A 19921-nucleotide genomic window follows, 5' to 3' on the forward strand; every position below is an offset into this window, starting at 1 on the left:
ATTCAGTTGAATCCAATTTAATTCAATTCATTCACTTGGATGACTGTCTCCAGTGTTGTCGTATTAACTTTTGAACGGGGGCCGCAATTAGATTTATATTTCATTTCCTGTCAAAATGAATAAATCCAATGATAGGTACCATAATTTTATCTCAAATGAAAAAGCACATCTCAGCTCCAGAAAATTATGAAATATGTCATGATCACTGAACCATTGATAGTTATGATTGAACAAAAGGAAAAAAACACACACACAAAAACAAACAAGGCAGATTTTTTTCTCATTTTCATTGCATGTTTTATTTTTTCATGTACAAAAAGCTGACATTACAAAACATTCCCCCCCCCCCCCATTATTATTGTCTTGCCCAATCCTTGCATAATGAAAATGCAATATCGCAGCATAATGAATATTGATATCTTGGTAACATTTCAGGAAAAATTTTATTAAAAAAATGTTTCGGTCTGTTCCTACTTGCTTGCATTGGAACAGTCACACAATGCATATAAAAATTGAATACATAACACAGCCTCATAACAAAAAGCTTTGCCGCTAGCGATTGATCAAAGAGCTCATTTTTACGAATGATCATGCCAATGAAAATCAATCGTAGACAACAGCCACATGACCAATCAAAAGGCCTTAAGTAACGGCCTAGTATTATTCACAAGCCAATACATAGGTATCATGGACGGACATTTGTTGAGACAAAGATATTTGCAATTTGTGATGTAACAATCAGTTTTTTTGGCAAAATGTGACAGAACTATCCTATTCACCCCATTTTATGGTATCCAATTTTAGGTAAACATAAAAAGAAAAACTGGCTGAACTTGATTACAATGTAGATGTGCTAAATATATGATAGTATAATGTGCACTTTAAATGTCTACAAAAATAAAAGCTTTATTTCATATATAAACACACACACACCATATATAAATATATAAATATGGGTATACAGGAGCCTCTTTCATCAAGGTGACCAAATATTGATACAGCATTTTATACAGTGAACAAATAAAATAACTATTGTCATAGGTAAATATAATAACACTCTGAATATTACACTTCTTACATGATTTACAAAATTGAAATGACCTTTTATTTGCCATATCTGACCATATTTGTTCATACATAAATGAACATAATTACTAATGCTGATTAAATTGAAAGCTATATATAGCCTTGTCTTGAATTTGATGTATGATTTGGTTGATGTTACAATGATGTTTTATTCCATAAAGAATCAAAATTGTAAATAAGAATTTTACAAAAATAAAGACTCATTGTACCAAAGGGGTTGAACAATTCTGCATAGAAATGAATATTTCTTTTGAGCTAAACTAATGTAATTGGAGCGAACAATGAATGTCGGGGGATTAAACGCTTTAAAATCAATAATTGCCACTATATCATAAATCTGGAGTCTGGTATAATAAACATATTTTGATTATCACGTTGAAGATCGCCAACACAGATTGGCACATGCAGGGAAAGTGTATAATTGTTGCTTTGAAAACCCCTAACTTCTTATTTTGCTAATTTCTAAGCAATTGCATGTTTTGTATTCAACTCGGCAAATATTTTTTTATTTAAAATTATAAACACTTGAGTCATCTTTGCGTTCTGTTTTGACTCCGTATTCTGTATTCGGTTTTAATTCAAACTCTGGTCTAAAGTTGTGGTTCAACTATGGATAGCCAATTGAGACAAATCCCTTACAGTACAGGTCTGATTTATCAGCTCATTTGACAAAAAAATAATTCTGAACTGTCTGGAAAGAAGAGTGTTATATTCACCATAAACATATTAGGAAAGAGTGCAGTAAACATATATTTACAATGTAATAAAAATTTGAATGATTTTGGCTTCCCATAATTCAAGCACAGAGCTAGACCCATGGCGTAATTTAAACCAGACTAAGAATACAGGCCACTGACTCTCTTTTAACTCAATTTGAGTAGTAGAGTAACAGTTCTGAAATGAGGCAGGCATGGGGGGTCCAGTAATTCAACATGCACCATTAACACGTTTTGGGGAGGGGTGCTTTGGATGTAAAAAAAATCAATAATGTTAATATACTGTACTTTATACATGCATGTCCATAATATTGTTGTCCAAAATAAATGTAACGTGAAAAAAATACTGTTCATATATTACTATTTAGACATACTTGTCTAAATCGTTGTGTTGCAATACAACGTTGAGGAATGTAATTTGGAGAAAATAAAGTCCAAATCTGACTTTTGTTTTCGTCAGGCACATGCCTGTAACTCTTGTTTAGCACCATTACTAGCTGTGCAATTTATTTATCTCCTTTAAATTCTACTCTCAGCTTGTGTAACAGTCCTTCTTGATTCCTTTGGTTTCTTCCTCTTTTTTGAAGAGTTTTTGGTTGAAAAAGAACTTGCCTCTTCCACAATACTGATGTCATTTTCACCACTTGATACTTTAATAGGCCGTCTTGACCTAACATAATCATAGCTTCTCTGTAGGGCTAGTTCAGGATCGACTTTGATTTCTGATGCGGTGGGCTTATATCGCAAACCACTACTTTCTTCACCCACATGCCAGTAATCCTTTCTCTTAGCACCATTCTCCACATTTCTCTTTCTACCGTAGGTATCAGAACGTCTTTTGCCTTTATTTGATGAGGACGGAATCTCCTGAAGCGGCTGATCAGGCCCCGCATTCCTAGAAGCACACAAACTTCTACTCCTTCTAACTTCCCTGGATCTAGCGTCCGGACTGATATTGACTGGAGGGGTTTTCAAAGTTTTTCCCCTTACTTGATCACTTGCAAGACCTGAATGTCTCTGCGGAGGCTCAAGAGAACATTCTTGGGCATTTGTGGTTCGATGTTGCAATCGTGTCGATCTCTTTGGGCGGTTCACATCATTTTGAGGATTTTGCCTTTTATCCTGTTCAATTTCTGAAGTTCTTAATGTTACATCTGCATAGGAGTCAGTGGAATTCTCATGAGAGATCAACCCTGAAACTCGGACTGTAGGTGCTGTCCTTCCGGAGTCCTGTGGTGTGAAATTTACAGGAGCATCTTGAATATTTGTGGATGTGTTCAAGCTTGACCTTGCTGATTCGATCGCCTCCATCAGAATATCCGGTGGCTGATTAATGTCTTCCACAATATCTGTTTCCTCCCCCTCAAACACTGGATTGGCGATTCCTGCATCCACAATATTTTCATTAGCCTCCGGAATGGCAAGGTGTAGGGTTGTAACATTAGTTTCTTCTGATACAAGAGGGTCTGGATCGATGTTATTCTCCTGCACGAAACAATTCGGTGGGTTTGAAGTTTCCAATGCTACATCTGTTTCTTGTGGTATCTGTTCATCTGCAGAATCTCCTTCAAGTTCTTCTCTTGCTCTAATGGGGTCAGTTACCGTTGAAGCTTGAAGCTCTAATTCCTGGAATTCATTTTGTTCTGAGTTAGCATCTTCTCCAAACAAACATTGTCGTACTGGAGGTGAAGGGATTGTTTGCTCCTCAGAGTCAGGTCTCTCTGGTATTTCTGCAGTGGGGCTGTATGGTGGGGGCTCATAATTAGGAAGACCTGGTAGTTCTCGAACATAGGCTGGAACCTGACTAAGCGCAGGCAGCTGCAGTTTAGGTAGGTCTACGAGGGATATGTAGGACTCATTGGACCCATGGACCGTATAGACTGGTATTCTGGGCCCATTGACATGACTCTGAAGGTAGCCACTGCGGACCAGGAGAGGAGGTCTCGGTCTCTGTCTCACACCACTTTCCCCACTCGCTGGACCAAGAGAATGGATGCGTAGAGCAGATCCAGCAAGGTTGCTTGGCGTAACTGCTTCATGTATGGTTACACCACGTGTTGGAGAGTTCACACTAGCTGTTCTTCTCACTGGCCTTTCAGGAGATCTTCCAACACTTTCTGCTCTTCTCACTGGTCTTTCAGGTGTTCTTCCTACTGAGTTCTGAGCCCTGGCACCTTGGTGAGTCAACACGGCTTCATTTCCCGATCCAGACTGTACAGGTGTCCCTTGGCTGGTTGCTTCCTCCAAAGGTCTTTGAGCAGTACTGCTTCTTCCTCGAGTTTCTTCTGTTTGGGGAGAAAAAAGATGAAAAGGTAACGAGTTACAATACAGCAAATCTGCCTATTTGACAATGCCAACAGGACAGGACTACCACCTTTGCATTCCAAAATAACGGTTTCTCAGAATACACATGAGATTGATTCTTATCCATCCATGCCTCTGCTCAAACCGGACATGAAATAACGGTTGTCAGAGAAAATTACTGGCTATCTGTTTTATGAAATTGATAAATATTTATAAAGTGTCACTGTCAAAAAATAGTTTTCAATCATACCCCCCCTCCCCTCGGAGTGACAAGACTAAAACTCCTCAGTATTATGAGGGTTAAGAACGTAAAAATATAAAACAGCTAGCCATAAGCAAGTTCAGTCTCAAAGCTCTTTGTAAATAATGGAAAATGAATAAAGAGAATAAATGACTGCTGCAAAACTTTAATTTACATTAAAGGTTTAGAGCGAAGGTTGCTGAATTAAATTCAATTACCTTCATGTTGGTTTGTCTGTTGATTGCTTCTTTCTCTTGAAGGAAGAACTTCCTCTTCAACCTGAATTCAAAAAAAGAAATAGGCAAAACAACATATAAAGCAGGAAAAAAAAGTCCACAAATACAATCTATGAAAAAAAAGTTTTGATCATATCCCCATTTCATAGAGTTATTTAAGTATGGTAACTTTGACATCATTGCAACTACCATGACAACCGTGATTTTGATTGACTGTTGAGCCCTGTTACCATGGATGTTGCCATTATGGCAAAGTTACCATAGTTGTAAGTCTTTATGAAATGGATCAAAGTGTTATGCTTATCACTTTCCATATGGCAAATAGGCCTAATGGTTTGTAGATGAACTGGTTGAAGGAGAAATAGGATTAGACCATGTGGGATGAGACCAAACGGATAGAACTCTGAATGAGTATTAGGGAGTGTTTATGCTTCCATTGCAAGGACAGAATCAGCGTTTTCAAACGTCGATTCAAAACGCCGATCGTAAACGTGGTTCTGGGAGTGCTGTTTATGCTTAACTTTTCAGAGGCGAAATCATGATCTCTAACTGGCTTCGCATCGTACTTTTCGTTGAGCAGGAAAGCGAGGTCAAATTGGGCGCACCCTTTTTTGAAAGTTTTTTTTCCGAGTGTTGTTATGGGGAAGGTACGTCGAATGTTATATAAACATTGAACAATTTTGTCATTGCATGGAGCTTATTGACATAGCCATATAATTTCCACCATGGTGAGGATAATAGTGAGAAAAAATAAAGAATATTAGAGGTATACATAATAAAATAATAAAATATCTATTTGTTTATGCTACTGGGGCATCTGGCAATGTCTCCTCATTATAACTCATGTTCCAGGTTCTTTTTTTTTAACATCCCTCAACGTGATGACAAATTGGAAGAGAAACTAGTAACAGTACTTAAATCAATTATCACACATGCAAAAACAAGGGAGATGAGAGGTAATTCCGCGGAGGTAACATGCGACTATGGAGCATTGAGGTTGTATTTGCCCACGGATTTTCATCTCACCGGAAGAATGTACCAAACGACGTCATTTTAACACGTTTACGATCGTGGTTCTGTTTATACTTCCCCAGAAAGCCTTGATTCTGGTCAAACGACGTTTACAAATGCACTTTTTTGTGAGTTTACGATCGGCGATTTGAAACGTCATTTAAATGAAAGTAATCATGGACGCAACCGTGTTTTGGACTAATCACGTATGGAAACGCTGATTCTGGCCTGAAAAGTGGAAGCATAAACACGGCCATCAACAAATTTAAACTTCCTTATGCCAGATATAGCTGAACAATAACCAGTAGCCCTATGAACTGAACTCTAAACTAGATGTGTGCTTTTTCAAACTTAGTAGTAATAATAATTGACATCTTTCTAGATATAATCTATTCTGAGGTGCACTATTATTATTACCCCAGCCTTAGCTCAAGCTGCCATTTACAACACTCAGTGCATACAAGGAATTAATCATGTCGGATACAAATTCACCTCACCTGGGTTGAGTGCAGCACAATGTGGAAATTTTCTTGCTGAAGGAAAACATGCAATAGCAGGGATTTGAACCTATGACCCTTTGATTGAAAGACAAGAGTCGGAACCAATAGAGCGCAACATGCCCAGAGAAGCATAAACATTTCCCAGTATTGACTCACCTCATCTTTGCTAGACCTTCTATTGCTGCATAGTAGTAGTGTTGAAAGGATGGCAGAGACCAAACAACCAATGGCACCAAAGCTGTACACAATTGATAGGGTATACAGGAAGTCCCTTAGAGCAACCTCGATAGAGCCACAACTTTTCACATCTTGGAAGGTATAGTGCTTAGTTTCATCTGGAAAGTGACAAGGATAAATTACAATATTTTGAGCAAGTAAAGTCATTGTGTTATGAGGTTGCCAACTTTCGCATGACATGCCATTTCTGCTATCTATGGTGCTTCATTTACTTCTTTGTCAAATGTAAACTTGGTTCATAAACAGTTCATCTAATCACTTAGTCTAAGTTTTGTTAGACCAAGTTGATTTTATATGAATTTAGTACAACCTAACTGAAAATTAGACAAAATGGGCTAAATAATTAGATCAAATGTTAGAACTAGGGGGTGTTTCACAAAGATTTAGGTATGACTTAGAGTTGTACCTACATGTACATGCCTCGTTGCGGGCGTTATAAAAGGCACGACCACATTGGTCAGATCATGCAAAGAGGATGCCCGCTACTGTGTATTAATAAGATTGTGCATTGTGTGACATACGTGTCAGCATTTAAGTGTGACTCTAAGTCATAAATAAATCTTTGTGAAACACCTCCCTAGATGTATACAAACTAGGATAAAACCATGTGGGATGAGATGAAACTGAAAGTAGATGAAGAGAGTATTGACCAATCAGCAATTTACCAAATCTTTAAGATGAACTGCAAGTACCCTAACTGGGTTGCCATCAAGGATTGAAAAGTTTGCACTATTGGATTTATTGAAGAATGTAATAGAAGAATAACTTTCAATTGGTTTAGCACTTGTGGAATTGGAATATCTGATAAGTAGACAAAGTAAATATTATACAAATAATGCACGTAAGCCCGTGCATTCAGGGCCAAAAAATGAACGATGTGCGAGAAGAGCCAATGGATATATATACCGCAACGAGGTCTGCAGGACCGGGTGCGGTATATCCATTTAGCAAGTCGAGCACAGAGTTCATTATTTAGGTCCTCTATAAACAAGAATGCATGCATTGTTTGTTTTATACAACCTCCCCCCTCCCCCATGTTACTTAATTGCCTGAATGCTATTTTGATCTAAATTCTAGATTATTCCAGACCTTGCACTATCCTGCACTCTGACATCAGAGTGCAGGATAGTGCATTTGGTATGACGTCAGAGTGCAGGACAGTACATTTAGTATGTCAGAGTGCAGGATAGTGCATTTTGGATGCCATAGTGCAATTCCCTGAATATCATGTGATCCGATTTGGACCAATCAGATTACAGAACATTCTTGGGAGTTGTATAAATACATCCTTTCACCTACCTCCAGGTACAATGACAGTGCTATTGGTACTGCCATCCCCTAGAATATAACACTGGCATTCGGAGCTGGTCGCTCTCAGGACACACACAGAGAAGCTTCCAAGGAACGGGATGGAAACCAGAGCAGCAGTGATGGTGTGGACGATACACACTATCAGGTCAATCACGCTTGCCAATATCGTCAGGCATACCTAAGTCGTAGATCAAAAAGAGATGGAGAGATGAATAAATTTTGTACATGTACACAGAAATGGGGATGCACAATATTGCAATATTTCTCAGGGTTCTATTCAAAGAAATGGGGCTTCACAGAAATAGGACTCACAATATTGAAATATTTTCATGTGAGATACACTCACACACATTTGCGAATGATATGAATGTCAAAAAGTGGCAAAGCACTATTGCCTTATTAGAACTGAGATAAAATAGAAGTTGAATACAATGCAAATCAATGCACATGACATCCAAAATGAAAGCTCTGAGCAACCCATTATGCTCTCCATATTTCTTTTTTTCATATCAAGCCAAGTTTAATTCTACAAACACTTTTATCACTTCATTTTTTTAATACTCACCAAAATGACATGTCTCTTCTTCAAAAGAACTATTAAGAAAACACCTATGGCAATAGTCTGAAAAAAAAAGAAGATAGATAATTTTGTTCAGAAATATGAAATGAAGCCCTAATCTAGTTTTTGATCAATTACTCTATAAATTCAATATGAGAATTAACTTCTCCCATGGCTTGCTGCCCTCCATCATCTTTGACAACTGTGACCCAAAACTTGTATCAGATGTCTGTCATTCAAATAAACAAATACTATGTGTGAGGGTGATGTGACTGATGGTCTGTAATAAGACAACAATTTTAGCTGAACATTTTTTCAACAACAAAATCACCCCCCCAAAAAAAAACCAAAAAAAAATTGCAATGGAGTGGAACATACTCAATTATTTCCATCTTTCAGCTAGTACCATACCATTACAATAGAATAGAATTGCTACATAAAACTGACTTTTAAATGTATGTTGTTTAGGGAAATTGCTTTTTTCAGATTATTTAAATTCATTCTTCCATGCTTCCTTTTATTCTTTATCATAATATTTTTGAATGTGTGGGGGTGGATGGGCAAGTGAATGTCATTTACGATCAGGTTTTTTTTCATATACTATTTCTATATTTGCTGACTTTAAAAATTTGTAATCACATCCTGCCATATCAAACAGTTTACCGGCTGACCAGCAATAATCAAACTTTATACTCACTAGAAGTGCAGTCAGGTATGCTGGTATTGGTGCATCCACGAGATAGAGCGATGACGTTATGCCTCTTGCAACGAGATAGATGATCAGTAGGACCAGGCCAAGTAGAGTCATGAACACCCCGCATACTGGTAACAAAAGAAGGTTGTCTGTACAACATAGGAGCTTTTGCGCCATCTGAAAGAAGACATTTTGAAAGGATGAATGAATAAGTATGGTATTCTGTATCTTTTGGGTTCTAATAGCCATAGACCAACACAAATACATTACCCAGTTATCCAATGTACAAGGTTATGGACACACGTGTGCCAAAATAAGAATGGAAATGTTTGGAAAATTTTTGCTTAATTTCTCTTGAAATCTAGTTGATGAGTAGACCAAAAACTTCAGTCTCTGTACATTGGTTGATCCGCTGAACTACGTTGGCTCCACTCACCTCGTAAAATGTCAGAAACTGTTATATAAATCCCCAGAAAAAATGGTTATTCCTGTCCAGTTGGTCAGTGCCTGATTTGTTTGCAGTATGTTTCTGCTAGTTATTCATATACTGGATGATAATATGCCTTGGCCAAAAAATAAATTGATTTCTTTAAAATATACTTTTTTTTTTTAAAGAATGTGGTCTATATTTTTTACTTTCCACAAACAGAGGGCCTAGCAGGAAAGTATTTTTTTAGCACAAGGGCAAACAAAACAAAAACAGACAAACAATCACCAAGATTACAATGAAAGAAAAGTAAAACATATTTTGTTAAAATAATGATTAGGGTCTATTTAAAAGACTTTTTTTTAAAGTGTGCTTTGTGTGTTGCATATAGACTGAACAGAGACAAGGAGGTTGCAGACTGCATGTACATCTAATAATAAATAATAATAATAAATAATAGATATGTGTGTTAATGAGCTGGAAAATGAAATATCTTTATGATTGGACTAATTAATACCAAGATAGAATCAGTAAACCATATAAAAATTGTATGTACCAATATCATTGTTGTGAAAATATTATATAGGCTATCAATGTCTGATAGAAAACAAAAAAGAATTTAAAACTAGATTTTAATTCATCAGTCATTACTGATTAGGGTGAATTAGGGCTGGAGTAGATCTCCAAGTTAGGTGAATGGGAAAATTCAAATCTAGATCAGAAATGTGCCATAGCCTACATCAGCATGACCAGCCTGATTTCTAATGCGATATTGATTGTTGCAGCTAGTGTCACTTTAAGATGAAACGTTACACCAAAAGCTTCAGTCTCTGTACATTAGTTGTTCCGCTAGCTGCTGAACTACGTTAGCTCCACTCACCAATACATAGAATGAATAAGGTGCCCCAACTTATGTCTGCGCTGTGCCGCTTGTCTGCGCTTATGCGTATCTACGCGATACTACTGAAAGAAGAGACGCAATGACAACAAAATTTACAACTGCTAATCTGCAATGCTTAAGTTAGAAATGAATTCGTTAAAAATCCGACTCAAAATGGAAAAATATTGAATTTCAGGCATTTGATGTGATGGCCTAAAAAATGCAGCCTTTAATCAAAATCCCCAAATCATGTGTAAAATGAATGGGTGCACAAACATGGGGCATTATTTTTTTGTTCAATCTGAAAAAAAAATTCTGGTGCTGGCCAAGGTTTTTTCCAAGAAAATTAATATTTTTTTATGAAAATGTTTGGTGCACCTACCGTATACCCAGTTGTTGTGTGTCCGGACAGGTTGTGTGTCCGGACGATCAATTTTAGAAAGTCATTTGGAAAAATTTACAAGCGAAGTTTCGTAATTTTTTAGTATGGTAGTGGATCGTATTACCGAACACTTTTCATGAATTCAATCATATCAAACACATTATTCTCATAAAATTCACCAAACTTTCACCATAAATACACAATTACCTACAAAATATAAATATGTAAAAATTTTGCCGAAATCGTTTTTCCTTTTTACGATATTAGCTTCCAATCGGACCCCTCTTCGCATGTGAAATATTTTGGTCACTTGAAAAAGGTATCGTATTACCGAACGTGTGTTTTCTATGGGAAAAGTTGAGAAAACAACAAAATCACTGATGAGCTATTTTGACCATATTTTTTTTTTTTTTAATATTAAGACTTTGAAAATGTGTTTTTTACCAATAATTTTCATCATCTCTCTATTCAAGTTCTCTTTGAAAGGATGTTGCAAAATTTTGAGCGTATGAAATTATTTTCTGATGCGTATGATGCGCGCGTTCGGTAATACAAGGCCAGTCGGTAATACAATCACTCACTATACAAAATGTTAGGAAATATTATAAAGAACAAAATAGAAGATGATTACAAGTATTGAATTCATATTTTTAGTGTAATACAAAGACAAAAAAGAAGGCTTCAAAAATATAAAGTGTCCGGACACCCGACCCCCCATCCTAAGTTACTCATAGACAGTAGCTATAACCCAGGCCAGGGCAGGGGCAGGAAGTTCGATCCGGCCCGCAAAGCGGCCGGGCCGCTTCGCTGGCCGGAGCTCCCTGGGTTACTCATTAGCATATTATAAGGAACATTAGGATTAGCAACTAACAATTTTGTGAAATAAAGAAAAATCCATGTTCAGGTGCAAGACATGGGGCCCCCATGAGGCTTCATTCATAATATTAATAAGGGCCCGGCCCATGCCATGGGCATGGCCATGTCGCAGAGTCTGTAGACCAAAAGCTTCGGTCTCTGTTATGTTGGTTGTTCAGCTGAACTCCGTTGGCTTCACTCACCAAATACAGAGACCGAAGTTCTAGCGCGATCTGTACAGGGGACTCAATGGCCATATGTTTATGTACTTAACTAAGATCGGACAAAACGGGGAAGTGAATTTGCGCGACAGCCGAGGTAAGTCACTGTTTTTGTTCCTTTTAACTTGATTTTTCTCCGTTTTTTGGCAATTAATGCCAAGAGGGAATATTAATTTGCATTTTGGTCGCTTTAATTTTCAAAATTTTTATTCATTAAAGACAAAAATTGAAGAGCCCCGACGGGGGGATTTTGCATTGCAAGTCCCCTAATGGTGGCTGCACGCTAGCGAGCCGTCTGTGTACGAGGAGAAATTTAAAAATAAAAAAAAAAGTTAAAAAACTCCTCGAAACAGACGGCTGCCAGCTGTCTACAGAGTCTGGAGCTCCGCTACTTCCCCGCGTAGCATCCTCGTCGTCTGCGGTCCGTTATACGCTACCGGGCGTAGGGCGAAGCTGTCCAATCAAATCCCAAGCACCAACAAAACAACAATTACTCTACAGCTTTTCTTACCTTGGCCGGCTCTGTGTTTAAAATGGCATGTATTCCAATGTCGCCCCAACATTTGCCTTTGGCTTTAGTTAACTAGTTAGCTCCGTCTCCTGCCGTGGATGTCATGCAAACATTGTGAAAATAATACGCCACCCGTACCCGCCGTGACCGGAACCAGTCACCGTTTTCAAATAAAAACTGAATCGACTGCTTCGTACCGGTACATCAAACAGCGACTACACGCGTTTAGTTGCCATGGTATTTTTTTTTAATGAACCTATAGATATCCCAACCCGATCGGAGAGAAGTTGTGGGGGGGGGGGGGGCACTTCCTCTTTCGAAAATGGCACTTAGAATAAAGAAAAATGACAACAAATTGCTCATCTATCCTATACCCACATGACTCAATTTTAAGATAAGGGGCATATATTAGGCCTACGAGAAGTAATAGGCATAATTGGGCATATATGGGAGTGAAAATTAGGAAAAATAAGGGAATAGATATTTGGAGTGCATGTAGTACTGCATGGAAGTCGCCTAGCTATATAGCGGTAGTAGTGGTAGTAGTGGTCACTACTAGTATATAATAGTAAATAGAAGACGTATAGCTAGGTGGTGGTAGTAACGTAGTGGTATAGTAGTAGTAGTAGTAGTAGTAGCAATAGTAGAAGTAGTAGTAGTAGTAGCTAGTAGTAGTAGTAGTAGTAGTAGTAGTAGCTAGTAGTAGTAGTAGTAGTAGTAGTAGTAGTAGTAGTAGTAGTATAGTATAGTAGTAGTATAGTAGTATAGTAGAAGTAGTAGTAGTAGTAGTAGTAGTAGTAGTAGTGTATTAGTAGTAGTATAGTAGTAGTAGTAGTAGTAGTAGTAGTAGTAGTAGTAGTAGTAGTCTATAGTAGTAGTAGTAGTATAGTAGTAGTAGTAGTAGTAGTAATAGTAGAAGTAGCTAGTAGTAGTAGTAGTGGTAGTAGTGGTATAGTAGTAGTATAGTATATAGTAGTAGTTGTATAGTAGTACAGCGCGTCCCAAAAAAAATGTCCCTCTGACATAAGGTTGAATTAATTCTAAAATGTAGTAGTATTCTCAAATAAATGTTCATAAGTGGAAAGCTCAACTCGTGATCTAACTTCTATAAAAATGTCATTGGTCGCGCTTCAGCGGTTTTGAATACACACTCTGTTACGTAACAGTGGTGCATTTTAGCCCATTCCAAGTTTGCAGCATTGACGCATTTCTGCATTGTCTATGGCATATTAACCCCCATTTCTACATCCAGGATCTGAGTAGGGACATTTCCCTAATCATATCCAGGTTCATCAAATCATATACACTTGGGCATGTTCTGAAGGACAAGAAACATAAAAATTGAGTTTGTTTGATGATTGATAATGGGAATCAGTGCACCATCTTGGAAAAAAAATGGGAATGATGGATGAGTAAAATAAGCTGAAAAATAAAGGGGAATCCACAAGTTAATCACCCTTTGCGAAAATGAACTTCACCAGAGAAATATTTGGCATTTCTTTTTAAAAGTTACATTGAATTAACTTAACCACAGTAGCTTATCAACTAAAAAAAGTAATGAAAACAAAATGCAGTATTAGGCATGAATTAGGCATAAAACAGACTTCAGCCCCCCCCCCTCGCTTCCACGGCCCCTGGTATTAGTAGTAGTAGTAGCATATAGCATAGGATGAGGAGGGAAAGGGGGAGGAGAGAAGAATAATAGTAGTATTATTTATAATTATATAATCATTTATCTTTCTTATATTTTTGTATAATTACGACTTTCATTGCTGTATTAAATCATAATCACCGTCGTCATCATCGGTTACTCATACATAATATAATTATCTTTATATCAAATTTTAGATCTGTATTTTCTTTCCAGATTTTTGTTTTTGATAAATGCTTCAAAACTGATAAATGAAATGAAATGAATTGAATACATTAGTCTTGATGATTAATCACAATAAAAAGAAATGGACTAGATCCATGAATCATTATTAGCCAAAAAGCAAAATAAATAGTGTTCTCCGAAGCATCCCCGTTTTCACTATAAAGTACATAAAAATGACCATCTGGGGATAATTTCCCATTTTGGTCCAAATTCTTGATGTTTCAGTAGAACTTGTCAGTGTGTCAGTGGTTGACTTTTTGTAAATGTGATTATTTTTTATTTATATGTTAGGTTTTGTTTATTCAATACCATTTATTTATTTGGACAATAAATAATACCTTATGAACTTCTTTGGACAAAAAGTTGCACTGGCCGGGAATCGAACCCGGGCCACCCGCGTGGCAGGCGAGAATTCTACCACTGAACCACCAGTGCTTACATGAATTACTCATGGAACGCAGGCCCCATGTTTAAAAAAAATGGTCTGTTCGACATTTTTGTTTTGAGTTATTTTTATTTGGCAAGCGAGGGGAGGGGTGCAGGGTTCGGCATCAGGTATGCCTAAGGCTGGGTTCACATAGAAGTATACGGTATACGGCATTATCTATTCGCTATTCGCTATACGCTATACGGGCATGGCGGGTCACATAAAGGTAGCACGCGTGTCCTACTTTAATATTCAAAATGGATACTGTAGTTATGTTTCCAAATTTATATTTTAAGATTTCAAACCTGTATCAGCCTAATTGATTTTATCAATCATTCCTATTTTTGCTTTCATGACGTCATTTTTAGGGGGGGGAGCTTGATTCTACTCCCCCATCCCAGCTCTGTGAAATCATAGCAAAAGTGAAATAATAAATAAATCATTTTATAAACAATGTTTTCTTGAATGAAATCTATTTCCACATTATTATCGACTTATTATAAGAATAATCAAGTTATTAATTAAACATGACTCAGCGATACACAACAACATAGCTCAAGTAGCCTTCGCTGCGGACCTTTTTGACCTTGTATCTTCAGTCATTTCAAGGTCAAAAAAGACAGAACGAAAAATGCAGAGCCCACATAAATCATACAACAAGTGCATGAGATAAACTCTGAAGTGCTGGATAACTTAAATATGACGGCATGTGCTAAGAAATCATTTCATTTGAACTTACCTCATTTAACCAACGCACACAGTAAATATTATAGGGAAATTCAGAACACCACCTGCCACGTCTGTATACGCTGCACGAAAATCGAACAAGAACGATTCCCACTATACTATACTATACGCAGCTATACGGCATTTTCGTATAGTGCCCTCTCATGTGACCCGGTATTAGGAAATCCTATTGTTCGATTCAAGCAATTCGCGTGCCCTCGAAAACGTGCACCGTATACCCGAATAGTATACTTATATGTGAACCCAGCCTAAAAGAAGAAAATGAATGGACTGATATAGCAACATACTGTTCTCTTTCAGCCTCCCCTAGGGCATCTTTAACCGGTTCTGAAAGGTGCTGGGCTAGCTGGGGCATATTAGCGAGGGACCAGAGTGACCGAGTCCGATTACTATCGGGAAAGGGAAGGGGGCAGGGGGTTGGCGTTGAGCCGGAACATTCGGTTTCGGGAGGCAAAAATCTTGAAGGGGACACAAGTTTTTGGTCGCCAAAAGCTGATTTTTTTATTTGGGCTGGGGGGCAGTCAGGGCCACCAATAAAGTGGGGTGTGGGTTGCGATCTCCCCCCCATTACTCTCGATATCGCCGGTATAAATCTGGGTTGCCGTCGGGAAAATGAAGAAAAGGGGCGGGAAGGGAAAAAAAGAAGGGAGAAAGAGGAAAGAGAAAAAGGGAAGAAGAGAAAGAGAAAAAGAAAGGAAGAAGCTAGAGGAAGAAAAGAATAAAAAAGAGGAAAACAAAGGAAAAATTAAAACAAAAGGAAGGAGAAAATCAGAGAGAGAAGGGGGCGGGATAAACGAGGTAGTAGTAGTATAGTAGTAGTAGTAGTAGTATAGTAGTAGTAGTAGTAATAGTAGTAGTAGTAGTAATAGTAGTAGTAATAGAAGTAGTAGTAGTAGTACAGTAGTAGTATAGTAGTAGTAGTTGTAGTATAGAAGTAGTAGTAGTAGTAGTATAGTAGTAGTAGTAGTAATAGTAGTAGTAATAGAAGTAGTAGTACAGTAGTAGTAGTAGTTGTAGTATAGAAGTAGTAGTAGTAGTAGTAGTAGTAGTAGTAGTAGTAGTAGTAGTAGTAGTAGTAGTAGTAGTAGTAAATAGTAGCATATAGAATACAGGATGAAAGGGGGAGGAGAGAAGATAAAATTGTGGTATTATTTATAATTATATAATTATTTATCTTTCTTATGATTTTCTATAATTTCGACTATCATTGCTGTATTAAATCATATTAATCGTCGTCATCATCGGTTACTCATACATAATATAATTTTCTTGATATCAAATTTTATATCTGTATTTTCTTTCCAGATTTTTGTTCTTGAGAAATGCTTCAAAAACTAATAAATGATATGAAATAAATTGATTACAATAGTCTTGATGATTAATCACAATAAAAAGAAATGGACTAGATCCATGAATCATTATTAGCCAAAAAGCAAAATAAATAGTGTTCTCCGAAGCATCCCCGTTTTCACTATAAAGTACATAAAAATGACCATCTGGGGATAATTTCCCATTTTGGTCCAAATTCTTGATGTTTCAGTAGAACTTGTCAGTGTGTCAATATGTCAGTGTACGTTTGACTTTTTAGTGAATCAATGTGATTATTTTCTATGTTATGTTTTGTATGTTCAATATCATTTATTTATTTGGACAATAAATACTACCTTATTTAGACAAAATATTGCACTGGCCGGGAATCGAACCCGGGCCACCCGCGTGGCAGGCGAGAATTCTACCACTGAACCACCAGTGCTTACATGAATTACTCATGGAACGTAGGCCCCATGTAAAAAAAAATGGTCTGTTCGACAATTTCGTTTTTAGTTCTTTTTATTTGGCAAGCGAAGGGGAGGGGTGCATGGTTCGGCTTCAGGTATGCCTAACAGAAGAACATTCCTGGACTGACATAGCCACATACTGTTCTCTTTCAGCCTCCCCTAGGGCATCTTTAACCGGTTCTGAAAGGTGCTGGGGCATATTAGCAAGGGACCAGAGTGACCGAGCCCTATTTTCTATTGGGAAGGGGAGGGGCAGGGGCAGGGGTGGCGTTGAGCCGGAACATTCGTTTTCGGGAGGCAAAAATCTTGAAGGGGGCACAATTTTTTTGGGTCGCCATAAGCTGATTTTTTTCTTCTTTAGGCTGGGGGGGGGGGCAGTCAGGGCCGCCACTAAAGTGGGGTGTGGGTTGCAATCTTCCCCCCCCCCATCGCCTGTATAAATCTGCGTTGCCGTCGGGAAAAATGGAGAAAAGGGGCGGGAGGGAAAAAAGAAGGGAGAAAGAGGAAAGAAAAAAGGGAAGAATAGTACGAGAAAAAGAAAGAAAGAAGCATTAGAGGAAGAAAAGAATGAAAAAGAGGAAAACAAAGGAAAAATTAAAACAAAAGGAAGGAGAAAAATCAGAAAGAGAAGGGGCGGGATAAACGAGGTTTTGATTAGGTAAACCTGTGTGTCGGTGCACTTAAAGATGCCGAATCTGAGATGTTGGAAAAGCGCAGGGGTGTTGGACTGACGCCTGTCGATCGGGAAAATGACAAACTGTCCGGTCACGCAGGGCTGTTTCAACTGCTTCATGTACTTTGTTCTTCTTCGGTACGACTTTGAGCTCCATTAATTGTCTTTGTAGATAAATGTCAAATTACATGTATACTCTTATCTCGATCGTTATTGTGATGTTTTTTTTTATAATAAAAACAGGCTCGCGCTTCGCGCTCGCATTACTTGTTTGATTAGATGTCCATCGTGTTCATTAGTGCAAGAAGTGTTTAAGTTGTCAAATTTTCTTATAGTTAAATAAGAAACTTTCAGCAACAGTTGATTAGTTTCATGCCCATCCTCTTCATGGTTAAATTGCTTCGAATGTCCTGTTTTTTTAGATCTAAATCTGAAGAAATATATTCAGCTCTCGTCTTGTGCCTGTTTACTGTGTTCTACAAATGTGCTTCAAGGGATGCTCTGGGCTGAAAATATTAATATCTTAATAAATAGAGTAAAATCCACCAAGCAAAATGCTGAAAATTTCATCAAAATCTGATAACAAATAGCGAAGTTATTGAATTTTAAAGTTTAACAATATATTGTGAAAACAGTTATATGCACATCGTCGTGAATTTTAATTAGATGTGCTGATGATGTCAGATCCCCACTTCCCCTTTTCTTATGTTATCACATGAATTTTTTTTCATACTTTGTGTGAAATCTGTGAATGATACGTCTCCCTTGTATAGAAATAAGTTGCAACAATGAATATCTAATGCACTTAACAGTTGTTATTTTTTTGGTTCATAGGAAAAAAATTAATAAACCTAATTTCATATAATAAAATAGAAAAGAACAAGTGGGATATGACATTATCGGTTTGTTCTTTGAATATTCATGAAGACATGCCTAGAACTGTTTCACCGGAATAATGCAAATCTTAAAAATCCCAAAACTTTGTTATTCCTTGTCCGATTTTGATCAAATTTTCAGTGTTTTGTTTGTCTGATTTTTCTTAATGTGTTCAAATCAAATTATTTTCAGCCTGCAGTACCCCTTTAACCAATCCAGTTTTCAGCTCGGATATCTTATTTTTTTCAGCTTGCATGCACTTCGCGCTCGCTCTATTTGATTAGTGAGAAATGTGTTCTATTTATGATTCACTGCAAACAGACCATTAACATATCCTTTTTCAGAACAGTTTTCAGAACAGCTCGCGCTTGCATACAAAAAGTGCTTAGCTAGCGCTTCGCGCTCATATCAATTGTTTTGTTAATATATCCATCTTCTCATGATTACAAATCAAGTTTCAGGTCGAAATATACATCATATATTTTTTTTAGCTCGATCGCGCTTCGCGATCGCATTTTCGGATTGGTGATGAATTCTATTCGTGGATCACTGTGAACAGTTGAACATGTCTTTTTGCAGGCCATATATTAAAAATTTCAGCTCGCGCACCGCGCTCGCACGGTTCTTAAATATTCAGGCCACATGAAATACCCTATCTTGTTTCTAAGAATGAAAATTTAATTTGGACTAACCCCTAAAAACAACAGAGTTTATAGGCCGCCACGAGGAAAATGTGAATGAAAATATTTTTGCACCCCCCCCCCCTATTACATGATGAAAGCTGGAACTGCCCCTGGGTATGACAAAAGAAAATTTGACTAGGGAGAATGAGGAACTCTACCATGACACATGGTCGCATGACACAGTAATAGGCAGAGGCGTCGATCCTGGGGGGGGGGGGCAAGGGGGGGGGGCGATCGCCCCACCAATGAAAATATTGGGGGGGGGGCAAACATATCGTTTTGCCCCCCCCCCCAATAATTCAGGATGTGCAAAAATGAAATAAGATTGTAATGTTCAGCAAGCGAGATTGAGATACACTACTCGTTCTTTATTTCAGATCGTGCGCAAAATGTCCGCTTTTCAGATTGGAATATCAAAATTTTCATCTCGCGCTTCGGCTCGCATCATTTCTGTAGCAAAAACCAATACTTTTCATGATTAAATAGGTGAATAGAATGTCCCGTTTTCAGTTCTTAACCTCAAAAGAATTCCCGCTTCGATTTGCAATAATCTTTTGTTGGATATATATCTTGTTCTTTATCAAAAACGTCCATTAAACTGTCATTTTTTTCAGATCGAAATATCAAAATTATCAGCTCGCGCTTCGCACTCGCATCTATTGTTCTTTTATATACCAATCTTAACCATTG

General features: G+C 37.5%; 1 protein-coding gene and 2 non-coding genes across 3 annotated transcripts; all 3 read right to left on the bottom strand.

The window, feature by feature from the left end:
• Nucleotides 1-279: 279 nt before the first annotated feature.
• Nucleotides 280-13250, bottom strand: LOC129257449 (uncharacterized). The gene is made up of 7 exons (XM_064096817.1): nt 12172-13250; nt 8899-9072; nt 8208-8264; nt 7631-7820; nt 6251-6429; nt 4566-4626; nt 280-4087 (listed from the first exon to the last, which is right to left on the bottom strand). Exons 2-7 carry the CDS (start codon nt 9070-9072, stop codon nt 2322-2324), a joined length of 2427 nt encoding a protein of 808 aa, XP_063952887.1. The 5' UTR covers nt 12172-13250; the 3' UTR covers nt 280-2321.
• A 1161-nt stretch (nt 13251-14411) lies between these two features.
• Nucleotides 14412-14482, bottom strand: TRNAG-GCC (transfer RNA glycine (anticodon GCC)). Its single transcript has one exon. It is a non-coding gene; the product is annotated as a tRNA-Gly (tRNA).
• A 2421-nt stretch (nt 14483-16903) lies between these two features.
• TRNAG-GCC (transfer RNA glycine (anticodon GCC)) lies at nt 16904-16974 on the bottom strand. Its single transcript has one exon. It is a non-coding gene; the product is annotated as a tRNA-Gly (tRNA).
• Nucleotides 16975-19921: the final 2947 nt, after the last annotated feature.

The sequence above is a fragment of the Lytechinus pictus genome, chromosome 3, assembly GCF_037042905.1.
Source record: "Lytechinus pictus isolate F3 Inbred chromosome 3, Lp3.0, whole genome shotgun sequence".
NCBI lineage: Eukaryota > Metazoa > Echinodermata > Echinoidea > Temnopleuroida > Toxopneustidae > Lytechinus > Lytechinus pictus.

Bases quoted from the DNA above. Each gene is read 5' to 3' on its own strand.
- LOC129257449 (XM_064096817.1), bottom strand. From the start codon at position 9,072: ATGGCGCAAAAGCTCCTATGTTGTACAGACAACCTTCTTTTGTTACCA. The intron at 8,265-8,898 runs GTGAGTATAAAG...TTTTTTTTTCAG, and splicing joins CATACCTGACTGCACTTCTA to ACTATTGCCATAGGTGTTTT. The intron at 7,821-8,207 runs GTGAGTATTAAA...TCTACGACTTAG, and splicing joins AGAAGAGACATGTCATTTTG to GTATGCCTGACGATATTGGC.